This window comes from Merops nubicus, unplaced genomic scaffold, assembly GCF_000691845.1.
Source record: "Merops nubicus isolate BGI_N331 unplaced genomic scaffold, ASM69184v1 scaffold43043, whole genome shotgun sequence".
NCBI classification, from domain to species: domain Eukaryota; kingdom Metazoa; phylum Chordata; class Aves; order Coraciiformes; family Meropidae; genus Merops; species Merops nubicus.
Genome location: NW_008601764.1, coordinates 1 through 17,178, shown reverse-complemented (window position 1 = coordinate 17,178; position 17,178 = coordinate 1). Strand labels below are relative to the sequence as shown.

The window sequence follows — 17,178 nt, the reverse complement described above, 5'->3', positions numbered from 1 at the left end:
TGCTGAACCATTTTGTCTGTATGGACTGTCACAATCCATTCCAATCCTTTTCATCAGCTCAAGGAGGAAATCACTCAGTTGCTGTTGAAAGGGATTTGTCCTATGCACCAAAAAAAAAAATATTCATGAGATTTAAGGCTTGCTGGGCTACAGCTCCCCATGTGTGCCATGCCTGTCTTGGGAAACATGATGTTCACCGGACTGCATCACCCCAGAACGACCTCTGTGCGTTTTTACTGGTCACACTTGTCTAGAACAATCATTGAAGCTTGGCTCTCAGCTATGTAGGCTACTTTCTATCTGAAGACAATATCAGATTTCTGCTTTATGAGATATCCTTGAATCTGCTTGAAAAACCTTATTAGCAGACTAATTAGATCTAGATATTACTCACATCACACAGACATTTTGTTCTTTTGAATAATACAATTTTGAACCAACTCCTATCTGAAAATAGCCACAGCAAAAAATGAGCACAGACACTGAAAGGCAAATTTTAAATTCACTTTATCATTAGTTGGCCAGTAAGAAGAATGAGAAAAACAGTTAGGAAATGGAGATGTAAACAGATGCTACTGAATAGCACTCAAGACATTTTCATATTTCAACTCAAGTGCCAGCAGGCTTACACAACGGAGAACAAAGAAAACACCTTTCCTTCCATTGTATTTTTATTTAATTTTCCAAAATAAAACAATTAAAAATTAAAACACTGCACATTAAAACAAATAAATACATACCTGAAAAGTTAGCTACATGGGTACATTCATCCATTACTCCTTTCATGAACCTTAAGGATTCTCTCTGCAAAGTGTCACTCTTTCTTCTTTTATTCATCCTGTGTCCTTGTGGGCTGCTGAAGTTTTTATTGCTGTTGCTACTCGTTGAAAATGTTTGATTTATGCACTGCATTTTAGGAGCATCTTGTGTTAAGAGTCTTTCTGATGAGGCACTTAGAGTACTTTTATTTGTGGTAAAGCTGTGCACAGCTTCTCTAGATACAGTGTTGTTTGAGCAATCAAGGCCAAACATTCTGGAAGTCATGTCCACATCCTCCAGACTGTCCACACTTTCAGGGAAGTTTTTAACAAAGTCTTGTCCCATCTTGAAAGAATCCGTCTAGACAAAGACAACAGGTTATTTATTAATAGTTTCTCCTTTAAATCAGCTGGTTAATATTATTTTTAAGACAACTCAATATTAAAGAAGAAAGCTACAAACAGCAATGCTCACAGTACTTGTTATTTTCAGCCTGCATGTCACTCAAATCATGATCATCATAACCTCCTGAGAATTTCATTCTACAATTCTGTCATCTTAAAAAATGCAGGAAGTAATTATATATGGTAGCTTATGATACAGACATTTGTCTTTAATTCTATGTTAAATTCTGACTTTATAATAGCAGTCGTTTAAGCCTAAATTTCTGAGCAATAAACATATGTAACCAGGTCTAATGTTACACTTAGGACTGAAAAAAATCTACTGTCTTTAAATACTAAGAAAATACAAGCTGAACGTCTTGAAATGTTTCTTCTTTTAATTTTACCTGTGCCCTCAGTGTTCCTGGAATGTATTTTACCTATAAATGGCAAGCACCTAAGTAACTATCACCACTCCAGCCCCTCCTCCTGTCATAAGTTATTTGAAAACAGACTGTGACAAAGCAAAGAATCTTAGGGGAATAGTTATTTATCAGAATTGTCTAGAAGCAAATTCTTAAAAAGTTATCACTCCCATCTAAAAGAGTGGTGAGGCAACAAAATTCCCCTTGGGAAGAGTCCTTCGACCCTAGTCAAAAAGAAAGCAAAAGAAAAAAAGCAGCAGAAAAATTCTATTTCGTAATGAGCAATGAGTAAACTACGAAAGCTGTACCTCACACTTGTCCCAACGGCCTGTGCAATAAAAATCTATAGCTGATGGAGAAACAGAAACAGAGACTGTGCACTCTACACAAACTACAGAAGTAATGTCATGTTGCTATAGAATACTTGGAAGCAATTGCTTCAAAGGTCAATGAATCTTTTTATAATTGCACATCAGGCTATTGATTTTTCCAGACTATAAAGCCAGTTACTGGGAAATATTATCTACAGTTTCAAGGCTTTGATTAAATTCACTTTATGTTGCAGATTACACTAAGTGTGGTCATGGAAAAAACTTGTAGCAAGTGCCATACTTAACACATATCATACAACTGAAATACTAGCTTCTGGTTTTCTGACTGTTTTCCTTCAAAGGTTAAATTTCTCACAAGCATAAATAAACAACTGGCAAATGTCTAAGCTAACAATTGGGTACTCTCATCAGAAGTAAAAAGAAATGGCATTATTTGTTAGATTTGCACAAGTAAACACTAGCAAATAGGGAAAATAAACTATACTTACTCCACAGTATTCAAGCATTTGAATGATTTCTTCTTCATAAACAGTTTCTGTAAAATACTGTTTCTCTAGTTCTCTCCAGTTCACTGCCTTGCTCAACACACCCTGAGATGATAAACACAATCATCTATACACAAGTAAAACCCAGAAATTATTCTAAAATTATTATATACAGAGAAAATTGATCTGTTCCTCTCTATGACTTGATTTTTCCAGTAGAACTCTGCCAAGTTTCCAGATAACCCTTAGAATTATTGCAAAGCATGAGTACATACTATAACATAAGACATAGTTATCTAAAGGGAAGCAGGTTTCCAACAAATTTTAAAAAAGGAAAAACAAGAAGGCAGAAAACAGTCCCACCTAGGATTTATATACATCCAGACTGGGCTAAATCTATGATGGGTGTCAAAGCCAGTCTATTCACTCACCTACTCCACCAGCAGTAGTGAAAACAGGTCCCCCTGATGGCAGCAGCAGCATTATCACCCAAGTGTTTAAGCCAGGCTTTGAGCAGGAGAAAACATGTTTTCACAGCTTGTTTCCTCACCTTCCCCCATCCAGACCAGGACTCTAATTACTGTCTCACAAACCAGCCCCAGGCCCTAATCTGGTACATGACATGCTGAAGCAGCTCAAAGCTCCCCTCCTTATCATGTGTTGGATCTTCTGAGCAGGAAGGGTGAGTTTTGACACTAGTCAGTAACAGAGGGAAGGGTGATGGAATGCCCTAGCTGACAAGGTGCTTGTGGCCAACTCGAAACTTTCAAGTTACCTATCTGATACACCCAAGGATATTAACAAAAATACATGTTAATTACCGTAGTAAAGACTGCGGAAGCTGTTGACCAGGAAAGACATGGGATCAAGGGCAATGGTTTAGGCCAGTTTGTCACTGCCAGTGAAGCCATCTGGAATCAAAAGGCACTTATTTGAATACTGAATTCACAATACGGTAAAAAGAACCCTCTTACCTTCCTTGGGTTTTGTTTATATAGTATCAAACAAAAGTGCAGTGCCCAATCAGGTAAGGACTGTGGTAGCTGGATATACTTTTACCTATTAAGGAGGTACAGCCTGTTCTTCAGTGATTTCTCTAATGCTCTGGATAGGGCTAATTTCAAGGCTAAGTGGGATTTAATTATAAGAATTCCCAATATAATATTTATTTTGACCTTTTAGTTGTTTAAGACTGTGACAAGTATCTATTAAGGCTTTTCATCAAGTTCTTACAAGCTTATTTCAGGGCAAAATGAAGACAATTTATGTAAAAACTATTTAAATTTCTATACTTTTAAAATTTGTATACTGCAAACAAAACACGAAGAATTAATCCAGCATGTTAAATGGACTCTTTTTCTGTCCTTTAATGTTTAAGTCATTACTTCTGCATCAGTTCTCAAAACACATTTTTGTGAACACACTGTTTATCCCAGAAAAAAAACAGCAGAGAAGCTCCACGTACAGAAGCTCCCTATATGGCTTGTTCTTGACAAGTTTTTTTACTGCTCTGAACTGAACAGTGTAAAACCCTTAATACCAGATACCCCATCTCTGTGCTAGTCATTCTAATAAACAGATTTCTAGAACTTTAATTATTTTTTATTAATAAAAATTTACAAGAAAACCACAGATCTATGTTCTGATAACCTGAAAGTCTGGCTTCTTTCTTCTTAGTTCAAGTCTCCCCATCAACAGAACTGAACTAATGCTACTCACCTTCTGTTATAAAACACATTCTGTAGATGATCAACATCAAATAAGATTTATTTTACTGGCTTTAAATTGTACCAGAAGTCCTATAAATTAAGTCAGGACTAGCCAAAAAGTTTATCTTCCTGGACTACAAAAAAAAGTTTGAAAGGAAGAACATCTCCCAACTCAGTCTCTCAGACCTTGCCTCCTTCTGTACCCATGCTGTATGTGACCACTAGTGTAGGATACAGCAATCAGTTATTCCCACAGTATTTGCACAGCATTTGAAACATCCTGCATGGTTAGTGGTGCACATACCAGTTTCACAATTCCAATCCAACTTACAAACCAGACAGGGAAGTCATGTTTAACGCAAAAGTTGTTGTTTCAGGAGGGTGATGTTTATGTAAATCCAAGGTGCTCTGTGCATTTACAACATATACACTTACAAAATTGTGCTTTGGGGGAAATTATTTTCCTTTCAGTAGACACTACAATTATCAACATTATTTAGCTCCTAAAAACAAAGATCAGCAAAACGTGGCTATTCTGTTCTGTACCTGTCTCACAGACCAATGATCATCTGCAGAGCAGTAACATTTTAGCTGTGTATTAGTCTTTCAATCATCTTACTAATCACTGCTGGATTAGTCTGAATATAGCGTCATACACAAATATTATCCACCTCACCACAGAAATCTGTTTCAATCAATATCAATAATTGGCAAAAAAGCTGTTAAGAACAGAAGTGACACCAAAAAAAAAAAAAGTCACCTCAGTTACAACACGCCTACAAAAAGCAGTCATTTCACACAAAGTTAAAGCATGAAGGATGAGGGAAAAGAGGGAGAATTGGCAATTGGTCAGCACAGTCCCTTCAGAAAACATTTCTTCTTTCCCACCCCCTCCCCCTTGTGGAAAAAAACAATTATATGACAAGCTTATATGCCTACTAAGCCTGTCAGGAGATGGCTGACAAAAGGGCTCTATGATTTGTCAGTACTTACTGAGGATTATTCTAATTCAGCACAACAGAACATGAGAATTGCCAATCACTTGTTTCTTGTGACTTTAAATGTTTACTTTTAAGTACTTCTGAGAGGAACACCATGAAACAAATCTTTTCTGCATGCTAAATGATCAAATGAAAGTTAAAACAGAAATTACTGAACAGGAAATATGAAAGCTTACATGTCCTCCCATGGATATTCCAGTCATCCCTAGTGGTCCATAGCCTTCTCTCTCTAGCCAGTGCAAAAGAGCTGCAGACTCTAGAACAAGAGCTCCTCCCATCACAAACAGGTCCGAGACATTTTTTAAACATGACCGTCTTTTCTCCCCAGAAAAGGAAAATATAGCATTTATTTTCCAAAATTAGATTTTGACAGTTCTCATCACTCTGTACAAACTTTTATACAAAGCCTGACCACAATCCCAGAGAATTTTGGAGCTGAACTCCTGTTGACTCAACAGGAGAAAAACCAAGTCCAGATTCTCTAGCACTTGTACTTTTTCATCTAATTTAGGACTAGAAATAGACACCCGCTAAGCTTCTAAAGCAATATCACTGACAGCTTAGTCTTCTAGAAACAGATATTACCAACATTAGAATCTCATTAGCAGTAATCTTCTGTCCTGTGAAGTTATAACAGATCTTTTAGAAACAGAACCATATAACGCATCTTTTAAAAAACAATCCAAGAGATACAGTCCCAGACATACACTATCTCATTTGCAGAAACAATCCTTTTCTCTTTTTTTTTTTTCTTATTTACCTGTTTTACATCATTGAAAAATTGCACACAACATTTGAAGAGCAATCTGTATGTCAGCTTTGGAAGCACTCATCAGTGTCACTGTCAGACTGAAATTGTAAAGTGGGAAGTTTGTCACGGTACTGGGAAATTCATGTAGTGTACTGCAAAGCATTAGAACAAAATAAAAACAAAAAAAATAGTAGAAAGCTATTCAGCTTTCTAAAAAAAAATTTTTTTCTACAAAGCTTACTATGCAAGCTGCAGGAGAAATGAACATAGCTGCTGCAGACCAATATTTATAGCCTAATGTAATTCTTTCCTACAGCTTTGTTATGAGATTCCTCAGCCCTCTCCAGCTATTATATTTATTAAACACTGTTACTACCATATAAACTAAAACCTTGCTGCTGCTTTGTAACTCTGTATCAGGGAGTGCCCATTACTGGCTGGGGTACCAGACTGAGCACTCCCCTTTCAAAGAATCCTTCTCTACATCACGCATATACTCAGCTGTCAAGCTATTGACAACTGAGATAAGAGTTAGTTAGAAATATCCTCACCTAAATAATTATTCTCCTGCATCAGATCATCAATAATCATCATCAACAATAATTTTAAAAAAAATAAATCAGTGGATGTGTTCCAGCACACACTCTCTCCTGTCACTTTCCCACAATCTTACAATTCTAAATGCAATACTAACTACATATATATTTAAGTTTTCCTATCAAAAAAGCAATTTTACAACTATCATCTTAGTTGGTGAATATAATTCACTTTCTTTAAAGAAGTGGTTTTTTGGTCAAAGTAAATAAAACTCAGCATCTGCTTTGAACAAAACTAGAAACTACTTTTGAATTTAAATTTTCTTCTTAAAAGTGATTTTTTTTTTTTAAGCTTTTGTATTTAGGAAATCCAAATGCTGAAATATAAATAAAAACTAGGAAAACTAAAATGCTATAGTGTGAGACAGTGCTCCTTGTGAAGTCCTAACAGAATGGAGAGGTTTAAAAATAAATCACCTTCTATGCATCTTCTACCTAGGTCAAATGTCCAGATAAGGATTATAAAGGATTAAAACATCAAAACATATTTGGACTTTAAGAAATATTGGTAGACTAAACCCACAGCTTTGCCTCAGAGACGTATGTTGAATTCTGTTTATACTCCAGCGGTTTTTTTGGTTCAGAAAATGTGAAAAGCAAAAAAAACAGGACTGCCTAATTAGGTTTCTAAATTCACATTTAAGAAACTGACTGAGGGTGGAAGTCCTATAAAATCATGAATTTTGCACAAGTTTCCACTGAATAACAAACAAGCTATACTGAATTTATTTACATGTCTGACTGTCTTCCCCTGAAAATATCTTGGAAAAGCAGAATCTTCTCAATTAAAACAGGAAAATATGGTATCTGAACTAAGATTATTCACAGGTGACTGAAACAAAATTGCAGCATTTGCACATGCAAATGTACAAATTTGTGAGTTGTACATCCACAAAATGTACAAAGTTGTGAGTGAAGAAAGTAACCTGATGCTTGCACTCACTTATCTGACTCTATAATGCAAGTTAATCTTCTGCAGACTTTACTATCACTGTGATCTCTTAGCACAAAAAATGACAGAGCAGCCTAGCAAGGGACATACAATTTCACATTAGCAGGTTATAAGTGGTTGACCCTTAAGATTTTTATTTTCTTAATCAGCTATCAAAGTGCATACTACTTTGAGCTTCTTAAGAAAAAAAAAAAAAAGAAAAAGCAGTAATTTAAAAAGACAGTTATCCATGAGTGTAACATAATACTTACAATTGATCCTTAGGTTTTCTACAGCCATGTAGAAGACTTAAGTTAAAGAAAGTAAAGCACTTGTATATGAAAACTGGCAAATAAAATAAAAAAAAAAGTAAAACAAAACTAAGTAATATTCTAACTAGCCAGTACTTTAATTAAAAATTGAAACTTTAATTTCGAATGTATAACTGGAACTAAATCAACTTAGATGTAGTTTGATGATATAGTTTGCAACATAAGATTTCTTCTTTAGGTATACGGGTAGGAAAAAAAGCATAACTAGAGATCCCATTTAATACAGAAGGGTAACAGTGTTACAGAAGTTACTGATCAATTGATGAAAGGACAGAACTTAAGACTGTTTTTTAAAAAAAAGGTCTTAAGATGATAGCAGTAAGTCTCTCAAAAGTACCTCAGGTACCAGAAGATTGCAGCATTGGAGAAGGGAAGGCTGGAGAGGCAACTTCCTTTTCTACCATGGATACATTCACAAATTCCACAGTATGATGTGGAATGAATGTACAGTTTTCACTCTGGCTGAAGGGACTACAGGTACTTTGGTCAGCACACAGATTCATATCAGAACTATAATGACCACAGTAAGAACCTGTAGAAGACACTTTCAAATCCATGAGAAAAGTAATACTTGTTGTAAAAAGTAGCATACTGCGTTAACTGCAGCCCACATTGTGATCCACTCAGGGGTCATACTTTGCTCTTTGCCTCTATCCACTGGAAATCAATCCACAGAGTAGCTGTTATGTCATGGTGATAAGTCTTCTACCTCCTGGAGAGAACATGGGGAATAAATATCTTGCTTTCTACAAAAGGATATAGTAAGGATTTTCTAGCAATAGGGAAGCCATACAGGCTTCTTTAATCATGGGGCGTGCCATTAACGTGCGTCTCCTCCAGAAGTGCTGAAGAGAAGATGTACAAACACATGTTAAGATAAAATATGATTATTTAATTTCTCGATAACAAAAAATGTTATTTTAAATACTCACATGATCTCCAGTGCCTGCTAAATGAATGCACACTGGTCTGTGCTTGCTATTCCACCTTCTGGGTATGATGAACTGGAATCTATGACAAACAAACACCTATTTTAGCAAAAGTAAGTTTATCTATCTACAAGCTGTGACAGAGAAAGTAATCTAAAAGAAAAAAAAAAAAAAAAAGAAGGAAAAAGTAATAAAGTATTTTTGTAACTCATGTGGGCCAACTGCCAGGGATTCAGCAATAGCACTTTGCATAAACACATCCAGCAAAGAAAGGAATCCAGAGGTAGGGCAGAATCATTGCCAAATGAGAAAAGGAGCCAAGATGAAAGATCATGTTCCTAAAAAAGACTGCTACCTCATCATCACAATTTAAATTTTGCAGAGTGGAGAAATGGAACTTCAGCTGAAGGGCAGCCTACACAAGTATGACTAGCTCTCCTAGGCAGCATTACTACTTTCCTCCGAGTGCACAACAGCCAAAACTGAAGATTAAAATGAACATTTTAAATTAAAAAAGAAACAAACAAACAAAACACACAACCAAAAAAACAAGCAAACACACATATAAATCATTAAACTATTCTATACACCTGACATCAATCACTTAATGTCTTCTGCTACCACTCAGGTTATTTATAGTCTAACTAGCGGAGAAAAAAAAACCCCAAACCATTTCTGAGCCACTACTATTTTCCCCACGAGATGGAGCACTGTTACCTACAGCAGTATCGCACTTCAGAAAAGATTATTCACACAGTGCACAATGATCATAAAGGAAATCTGTAGAGTGTTTCAAAACTGTAATGATACTGTCCAGTGTAAAAATTAGCACGACTTGACCACAAATTGTAGGAAAACACAGACAAAGAAACAATCAGTATACTGTATTTTCCAGTATGGTACTAATTTGTATTTCTTTAGCCAATGGAGAGAAAACCATTACTTTGACTATCGAACTTTTTCCTTAGTGTTACATGTTTAAGTACACATAAACCCACCAGCCAGTAATACTGATAAAATTGACAATGCCAGTATCAACTTGAACAGACAAACTTTCATGTTTAAGTTATTAAACAAAGCTTGGAAAAAAAATCCATCATCAAGTTTAGTTCAAGACTAAAAGCAAACAAATTACTTCCAAACTCACCCCTCAGCTGCAAAGCAGTGTTAGTATAAACCAGAAAGAATACCATTAGGGATCTTCTGACTATTAGAGAACATCCAGCTTCCTGTGATGATGCTTTTTTCTTAATGGCAAGCCATTAAGAAAGGCACCAGATTCTCTTGCTACAATTAAGTGAACTTACTACTTCAGTACATAGCCAATAGTTTTGTATTCACCATAAATGGAAGGCTGGAATTGTTCCTTCAAATACAATATAATGTTTCCTTCACATAAACAGCTTTTCTTGCTACATATAACCAACGACTACTGTCCTGGCCACAGTACCCTTCATTCCCAGCATGCTGCTCATTTTGAAAATGAGTACTTTAAAAAAAAGCGAATCTAGAGACCATTATTTCTCTGCAGTACTGATTTCAGAAAGGAAATACCACTTGGTTTCTCTTACCTTGCTACAAGAGATTCAACTGGCAGGACACCTGGCACATAATGAGCCAATGGGGAAAGGAAGTGCCCCTCAAGGATTTTACAATCGGATTGCTGCTCAACCTACAGAAAGAATGGGATGATAGCAGAGGACTTCTTACCATTGCTCTGAAAGCCAATCTCTTAAAGCAGGAAAAAAAATATTGTAGAATAAATGTACTTAAAAAATGCCTAGATCTATTTCAAATTTAGGGGTACACATTATCAACAGTCAAAATGGGTTTCAAGCCTGGCTTTCGTTAAATGACCTACTAAAGGAATCATGTGTAATGCTGTCCCAATTTAAATAACTTCCATAATACATATTAAGTTTTGAGCACTTTTTGTGGTTCAAGATCTGATAGACCACCTCCCCAACTATTGCATTACGGGGGAAAAAATAAAACAGTATCTGTACAGCCACTGCTTTCTTCTCCATCTCCTTCCATTCTCCGCTAGCAGACAATGTGACTGCTCATCTTCCCATCCCTTCCAACCCCATTTCATACTTTTGCCATTGCTTCCTAATTGTAACCACAGCAGCTCAATTAAAAAAAAAAAAAAAAAAAAATCAAACCAGCAATCTGTTAAAAGTATCTAGCCTGCCACAGCACTGACAACCAGTGTATTTATTTAACAGCCTCACTTCTCTTCCCTCAAAGGTAAGTTCTAACATCCTTTTCTTGATACAGAGCAACTGGGAACAGCAGTGAAGTCAGTTAAGGCCACCTGTTAGAAAACCATTCAGCAGAAAATATATTTAGTTAAACTTCATCATCTCTTGCTTTTAAGTACCTTGTCAATGAACACTGGGTAATCTTTCGAAACCAGAGTCTGGCATTTTTCCCTGTTTCCAATAATCTTTCTGAATTCAAATATTCTGTTGAAAGGAAACAAGTAGAGAAGATTCAACTTTTAATCTAAAAAAAAAAGAGAAGATTATTTATATATATGATTTCAGGACCTAAAGTAAGCCACGAAGAAAATAAAAGTTACAAAGCCTGCTTTACATTTGCAGATTAATCAGGCTACCACAGAGTAGGTATATAAGAATGTTGGGGGCTTTTGTGGGGTTTTCTCTTTCTGAACTGAAAACCAGGATCAAAAACAGATGGCTTGTGGCTGCACAGCTCCTTAAATAGTATTCTACACCTGATATGTTGAAAACTTATGAAAATTTATGTCATTTTTCAGGGCCAAATTAAGACATAGCAACTCCTTACATTCAGACACCCTTGTAGGCACAGTGGGGCAACAGACTGAACAGGAGAGAATGGGGCTGGACTGACAGTGGTCTCAAGTCTATCTGGAAACAAGTTACTAGCAGCACTTCAGGAAGTTCATGAACAACCCAAACTGGAGGGTGAGGTTGACAGCTGTGAGGCAGTCACATTCAGCAAGCATAACCAGACTCTTCTCAGAGGCACACAGTGAGAGGACAAGAGGCAGATGTTGCAACGTATGGAATTCTGAGCACAGGGACAGACTTCTCCCAGAGTGAGAGCAGTTAAGCACCAGAGAAGATTGCCCAGGGAAATCTACGAGTAATCTCCATCCTCCAGGGACTTTCAAAATTGAATGGATAAGGTGCCAAGTGACTTGGATCAATTAGGAAGTTAGCTTTGTTATAAACTGGGATCTGGACTAGGTGCCCTGAAGATGCCCTCTCAACCTTAAATACTATATAACTTGCTTGTTCTTTTTGACACCTAACTAAAATGGCAGATTCAGATGGCAAGTACAGAACAATAGCATAACAGGAACGATCCGTTCACCTTCCCAACACTAATGAAAAGCAAACTAAAAAGAAAGAAAATCCAGTTGACAACCACACCAAAACCAGGTCTACTATATAGCCTTTACTTTTCTTATACAGAACAAGTGCATTAAGTATTTCTGAGAAAATAAGGGTAGAGGTATGAGATGTGAGTGTGGAGGATAAGCTAAATGAAGACATGTTTTGCTTGACACTAATCCTCTAGAAATACTGCATTTATGTATTCTCTGTTCAGTTAGAAGGATACTGAAGGTTGTCTTGCATGTATTGAGGAATTTCAAGTCATGCTAATGAGTTGAGGCTAAAGCATCAAGATAGCAACAGGGATCACATCCAGGGTGTGTACATAAAACTTCAGATTATATCTGGGCAGGGCAGCCTGTGCAATCAGTCAATCTCAACTATTGCTTCAAGTGTAAGAAATGTAATAATCTCTTCTAATGGAGCTTCACAGTGATCAGTTTAAAAAAAAAAAAAGACAGGCAATGCTGACACTGTGGCATGACAGGGCAGAGCCAGAGTGAGGAGTCAGGAGGAGGCAGTGTTCCTCCTTCTTCATCCAGGTGAGGCCAGGCTGCTGGGAACTGCTCACCTTCTGCCCACTCAGGAGCAACATACAGAACAAATTCTTCTTCCACTTTTCAGGCCAGCAAGCTGGCCTCGTTTCCCCCACAGCTTCTGACCTCATGTGAAAGTTTTTTTTCCCCTCTCTATGAAAAAGGAAGAGCGACAGCCAAGACGATTACTACCAGAAGGCTTCTTTATTGCTCTTTGACATGGGGGTGCTGACAGACCCCACGCAAGAGAAAACCCTCGCCTAGTACTGTGACAGCTAACAGCAGAATTAGTCAGAAGTTCCCCTCTACAGAAAGCAGTTGTTTGGGGGGGAGTGAAACTTCATCATGTCTCACCAAGAACCTGGAAGTTTATAAGAGAGTTTTGATAACATTACCATGTCCCATTTCAGATACATGCACACGTAACACAACACAGAAATGCTACAAACAAAACAAAACCCTTATTTTTTGCTTACTCTAACACAGTATTTAAAAATCTAGTGTTCTCATTTTGCAGGAAAGTCTGCTATGTAAGAGAAAAATCAACTGAAGACAGACATATAAAGTAATCCAAGTGCCACTTCAAGATGAGATATTTGACTTGGATTTAAAACAAAATACAGCCCCCTCCCCCATAACACCACCACCATCCACAGTGAAAAAAAAAAAAAATTCGGTATTTTTAAACATGTATTTCCTTTACTGATTTTAAAATACAGAAAGAATTGGCTTATTAAATGCAGATTTATCATTTCCTATTTAAACACTACCTGACAGAGAAAATGTATGTTCAGTCATTTAATTTTAAACTGAAGAAATGCAAGTGCTGAACTTCCAAGTGTTACTCAACTAATAAAAATCAGCAAGTATTTAAAAATTATTAGGTACCTCCATTTTTTCCTCATTTTCAAGACATCTAAAAAGAACGAGTTTACTACTTTGGACCATGACAGTAACTTCTGATTATCTCTTACACTTTTAAGGATCATTATTACTGCGAAGTTACAGAAAGCTAGCAAGGTCCCCTTATGTTAAACAGAACAATCCCTCTGCAAAAATTCCAGCAAGTTTTGCTTTTAGAAAACACTTTCAGAGATGCTGCTTGAAGTATGTTATCTTATATGCATAAATGAAGAACGTAATTGGACACGTACATGTTGTCTCAAGAGGAGCCTCTTTAAACACACATAGTTAGCAAACCCTTTTCTGACTTTTTTTAAACCCAGTTCCTCCCTTGGTATGGAAACATGATTTCCTGAAGAAAACAAACTTTAACATGTTTGTTTGTTTTTAAATATAGGATAGTAACAATTGTTGGTACTTCAAGGGTCTTTTTTTTCCTTTTAATAAAAAATACCATTTATCCTATTATTTTTTAACAAGTCACCTTTTCAGATCCTCTGGCTTTCCCCATCCTCTGATGAAAAGTTTGGTGAGGAGAAGCTTCCTGTACAAGACATCTAATTTACTTACACCCATTAGCAGCAGACTGACATCTAGAAAAGAAAAGAACAGGTGAAAAACGAGGCAGTTAGAGGGGCTACCCGAGTGGCAAATCCATCAACCCTTACACAAAACAGGTCCTTATTCTGGTATCTCTATTAATGGAAGCCACCCAATGGCATCATGCAAGGGCTTCCAAGCAAGTTAACCTTAACATTCACATCAACTCTTCTCATTTGAAACAAAATACAAAGGCATTTAATATAAACTCTAGCTTTTTTAAGAAAAATGAAATTTAAGAGCAGGAATCTAATATGCCTAAGGTAACCAGAAATCTATGACATAAATGATGACAAGCCAGCTAAAGAGGCACATGAGGTCACAGAACTACATCTGCAACCAACTGTGTTTTACTCAAACTGATAAAACAGAGGGTGGTACTGATCTCTGTCTTTCATAAATACATCTCAGAATGGAAACTTGGAACAATATTTGGTTTTCAATGAGAAGACTAGATCTCTATGTACCTAATTACTCATTTATAAAAAAGAAGTAGCTTCAGCCACTGATGCAGAGAAAGCTTATTTTTATGAGCTTGTCTTCACTGGTGCTTAAACATATATCCTAATCATTATTTTACCCGTTCTTTTCCAATTTTTGGCAACTAATTTCATACAGGTTTCAAATTGCACAATCAAAATCGTTACCAGTGTCACTTCTCTTTCAGCAAATACACTAGCTCAAACGTAGCTAAAGCCACAGATTTTAGGCAAGTTGAGTATTGTTTTCAAAGGAATACTTACCAAAGTGAGCAGGGAGCTACAACTGTGCTCTTCCAGTGAGGAAAGAATGAAAAAAACCCCAACAAAACAGAAAAGAGAACTCAAATCTGATTTCTTGGTCAGCAGGATGCAGGTTATTCAATTAAAAAAAAGTCCAGGATCTGTGTACATCTAAGAGAACAACAGATTTAATAAACAAAGACTTGGTTAGGAAGTCACCAACTATTTCCCAGTATTTCCAGATGCCTCCATACTAATATATATATTCTAAATAACTTCATCCCACACCAAAATAGTCGTGGTGGGTTGACCCTGGCTTGGAGCCGGCTGCGTTGGCTCTATGGGACATGGAAGAAGCAGCTTCCAGCAGCCACAGGTTATCACAGGGCCAAAATAAGATCTTGAAATTACCTGAAAGGAAAAGTGTGGATCTTCTACTTTAACAGTGTAGAAAAAAAATAGTTCCAAAAAGCTGGCTGTGTAATCTTACTGCTCTGATCTATACTTGCTTCAACTACTACTATCACAACTCCAAAACAAGCTTTTTCCTTGCCCACTCTAGAAATTGTCCATTGACCTCACATGCTGTTGGGCTGTCAGAGGGGAAACGTTTGCCAGCCTCTGTGAGGTCCCTCCTCTGCTTTTTGGAGCAGTGAGACCCTTTGGTGTTTTCTTGGTGCTGGAGGAGAACTGGGTGGTGGGGACAGGGCCAGCAATACAGAGTGGACCCCATACAGGACTGCAAAGGCAGCTTAGGGTGAGCACACACAGGAGTAAACCTGTGCTGTCAAAAACACACTGGAAAAAACACACTGGAACTAGATTGCAGCTCTGTCAGCACACTGCTTATCAGTAATTGTGAAGATAAATTTTAATGAATGTTTTGATGCTTAACAAAGCAGCCTTCCATGCTTTGTCTGGTTGTTTCTTGGGGTTTATTGTTTTTCCAAGCCCTCTCCAAAACAAAAGCCAAATAAAGATAGAAAGATGAAGATGCTGGTTTTGCTGTGAGTTTGAAGGCCAGCCTGGCGAGCTCTCTTTGCTGCACCGAGGGAATGCCAGAACAAGTTTCCAGACAAGTACATTCTATTTAAATGTAACATCAATTGAGATGAAATGGTTGTCTCAGCCTGTATTCTTATTCATTGATTGCAAAAAGACTCTAAAGTAATTCAAGATATTTCCATTACTTCGATTCAAGATTAAACCATTACTGGAAAGAGTACAGGAAATACTACACCAAAAAAAAAAAATATTCTAAGTACATGAAGCTGTTGTATAGAACTTAGAAATATTACTGAGATAAAATAGGGTTTGTCCTCCCATTTGCTTTAGCTTCATAACAAAACGTTTCAGTCACTCCCATCAATGTCTACATGCAATAACAATTACTAATACTTTCACTGTCAGAAAAGGCAATTGTTGGAGGCTGAAGTTTCATGACTTGACAGCAGAAGTGAAGTTTAGCTTAGGCAGTGAAAGTTTGAACTTGAGAAGACTCAGCAGAGCTTGTTTTGGAACGTGACTGGATTTCCATCACTTCATGCCACACATGTCACATCACAGTCCCTTTGTAACACAGGTCAGCTGGAAGCAGTGACCCCGTGAAGATGTTGCACAGTTCTGTAGCCCAAGAAACAGCACCCCCGTTAGGAATATTCAATGAGTGTATTGCTAACACAGTAAGCTTTATGTAACTGCAAGTTGTGAATAGGAATTTTAACAGATGCAAAAGCGCATTAAGAAGCAATTCACAAAAAAAACACCCTACATTTTTAAGTTGTATTTCCTAAAGAATAAACGAAGGAATAGAGACACATTATAACTAGGCCATTCCTCTAGGAAGAGTGTTTTTCCTTGCTTTCAGAACTCTCTTATTGCACACTAAGTATAAATTTATGTTGTGTACACTTGTTTTGTAAAAACAGACACAAAAATTCATCCAAAATCCAACACACAGAAAGTCAGCTATTCCTTTCTAACCAGTGCACCCAGCTCCTGTTACAGGAAAACCATCACTGGAAAGTACATAAAGACCTTATTTAGGGCCCAGACTACTACTTCTCTGAAGGAATATGAAACAGTTCCGATAAAAAAAGTCAACCTGAAAGGGCCAAGAAAGCATCCCTATTTTTGAAGGCTGTCCTTAACTTGCCTACCCTATTACTTTAAAAAAAAACTCTTACAATTTATGTTAGGTTACGCTTTTTTTCCTTCCTTTTCCTCTAATAGAAGAAAATCAGGCTTAACCAAAAAGAAAGAAAAATCACAGACAAGTCACGGGTACAAGTCGAAACCAAGTCCCGCAACGATTTCACACACGGAGGAGGAGCCTGCGGACAAACACCGGGGCCTAAGGCAGAAGGGACGGGGCTCAACGAGCGCCAAGCAGCTCCCC

At 37.1% G+C, this 17,178-nt stretch overlaps 1 protein-coding gene across 1 annotated transcript in view; it reads right to left on the bottom strand.

Annotated features, from left to right (window-relative positions):
• Positions 1-14,034, bottom strand: part of LOC103770813 (chromosome unknown open reading frame, human C4orf29) — a 16,184-nt gene extending 2,150 nt beyond the window's left edge. Inside the window, exons 1-10 of the mRNA XM_008938090.1 lie at positions 13,943-14,034; positions 11,017-11,101; positions 10,205-10,305; positions 8,637-8,715; positions 8,465-8,549; positions 7,645-7,672; positions 5,271-5,409; positions 3,206-3,295; positions 2,388-2,489; positions 741-1,119 (exon numbers count right to left, since the gene is read on the bottom strand). Coding sequence (XP_008936338.1) covers positions 741-1,119; positions 2,388-2,489; positions 3,206-3,295; positions 5,271-5,409; positions 7,645-7,672; positions 8,465-8,549; positions 8,637-8,715; positions 10,205-10,305; positions 11,017-11,101; positions 13,943-14,034 — 1,180 coding nt within the window. The remainder of the gene's footprint in view (positions 1-740; positions 1,120-2,387; positions 2,490-3,205; positions 3,296-5,270; positions 5,410-7,644; positions 7,673-8,464; positions 8,550-8,636; positions 8,716-10,204; positions 10,306-11,016; positions 11,102-13,942) is intronic.
• Between the last annotated feature and the right edge of the window lie 3,144 nt (positions 14,035-17,178).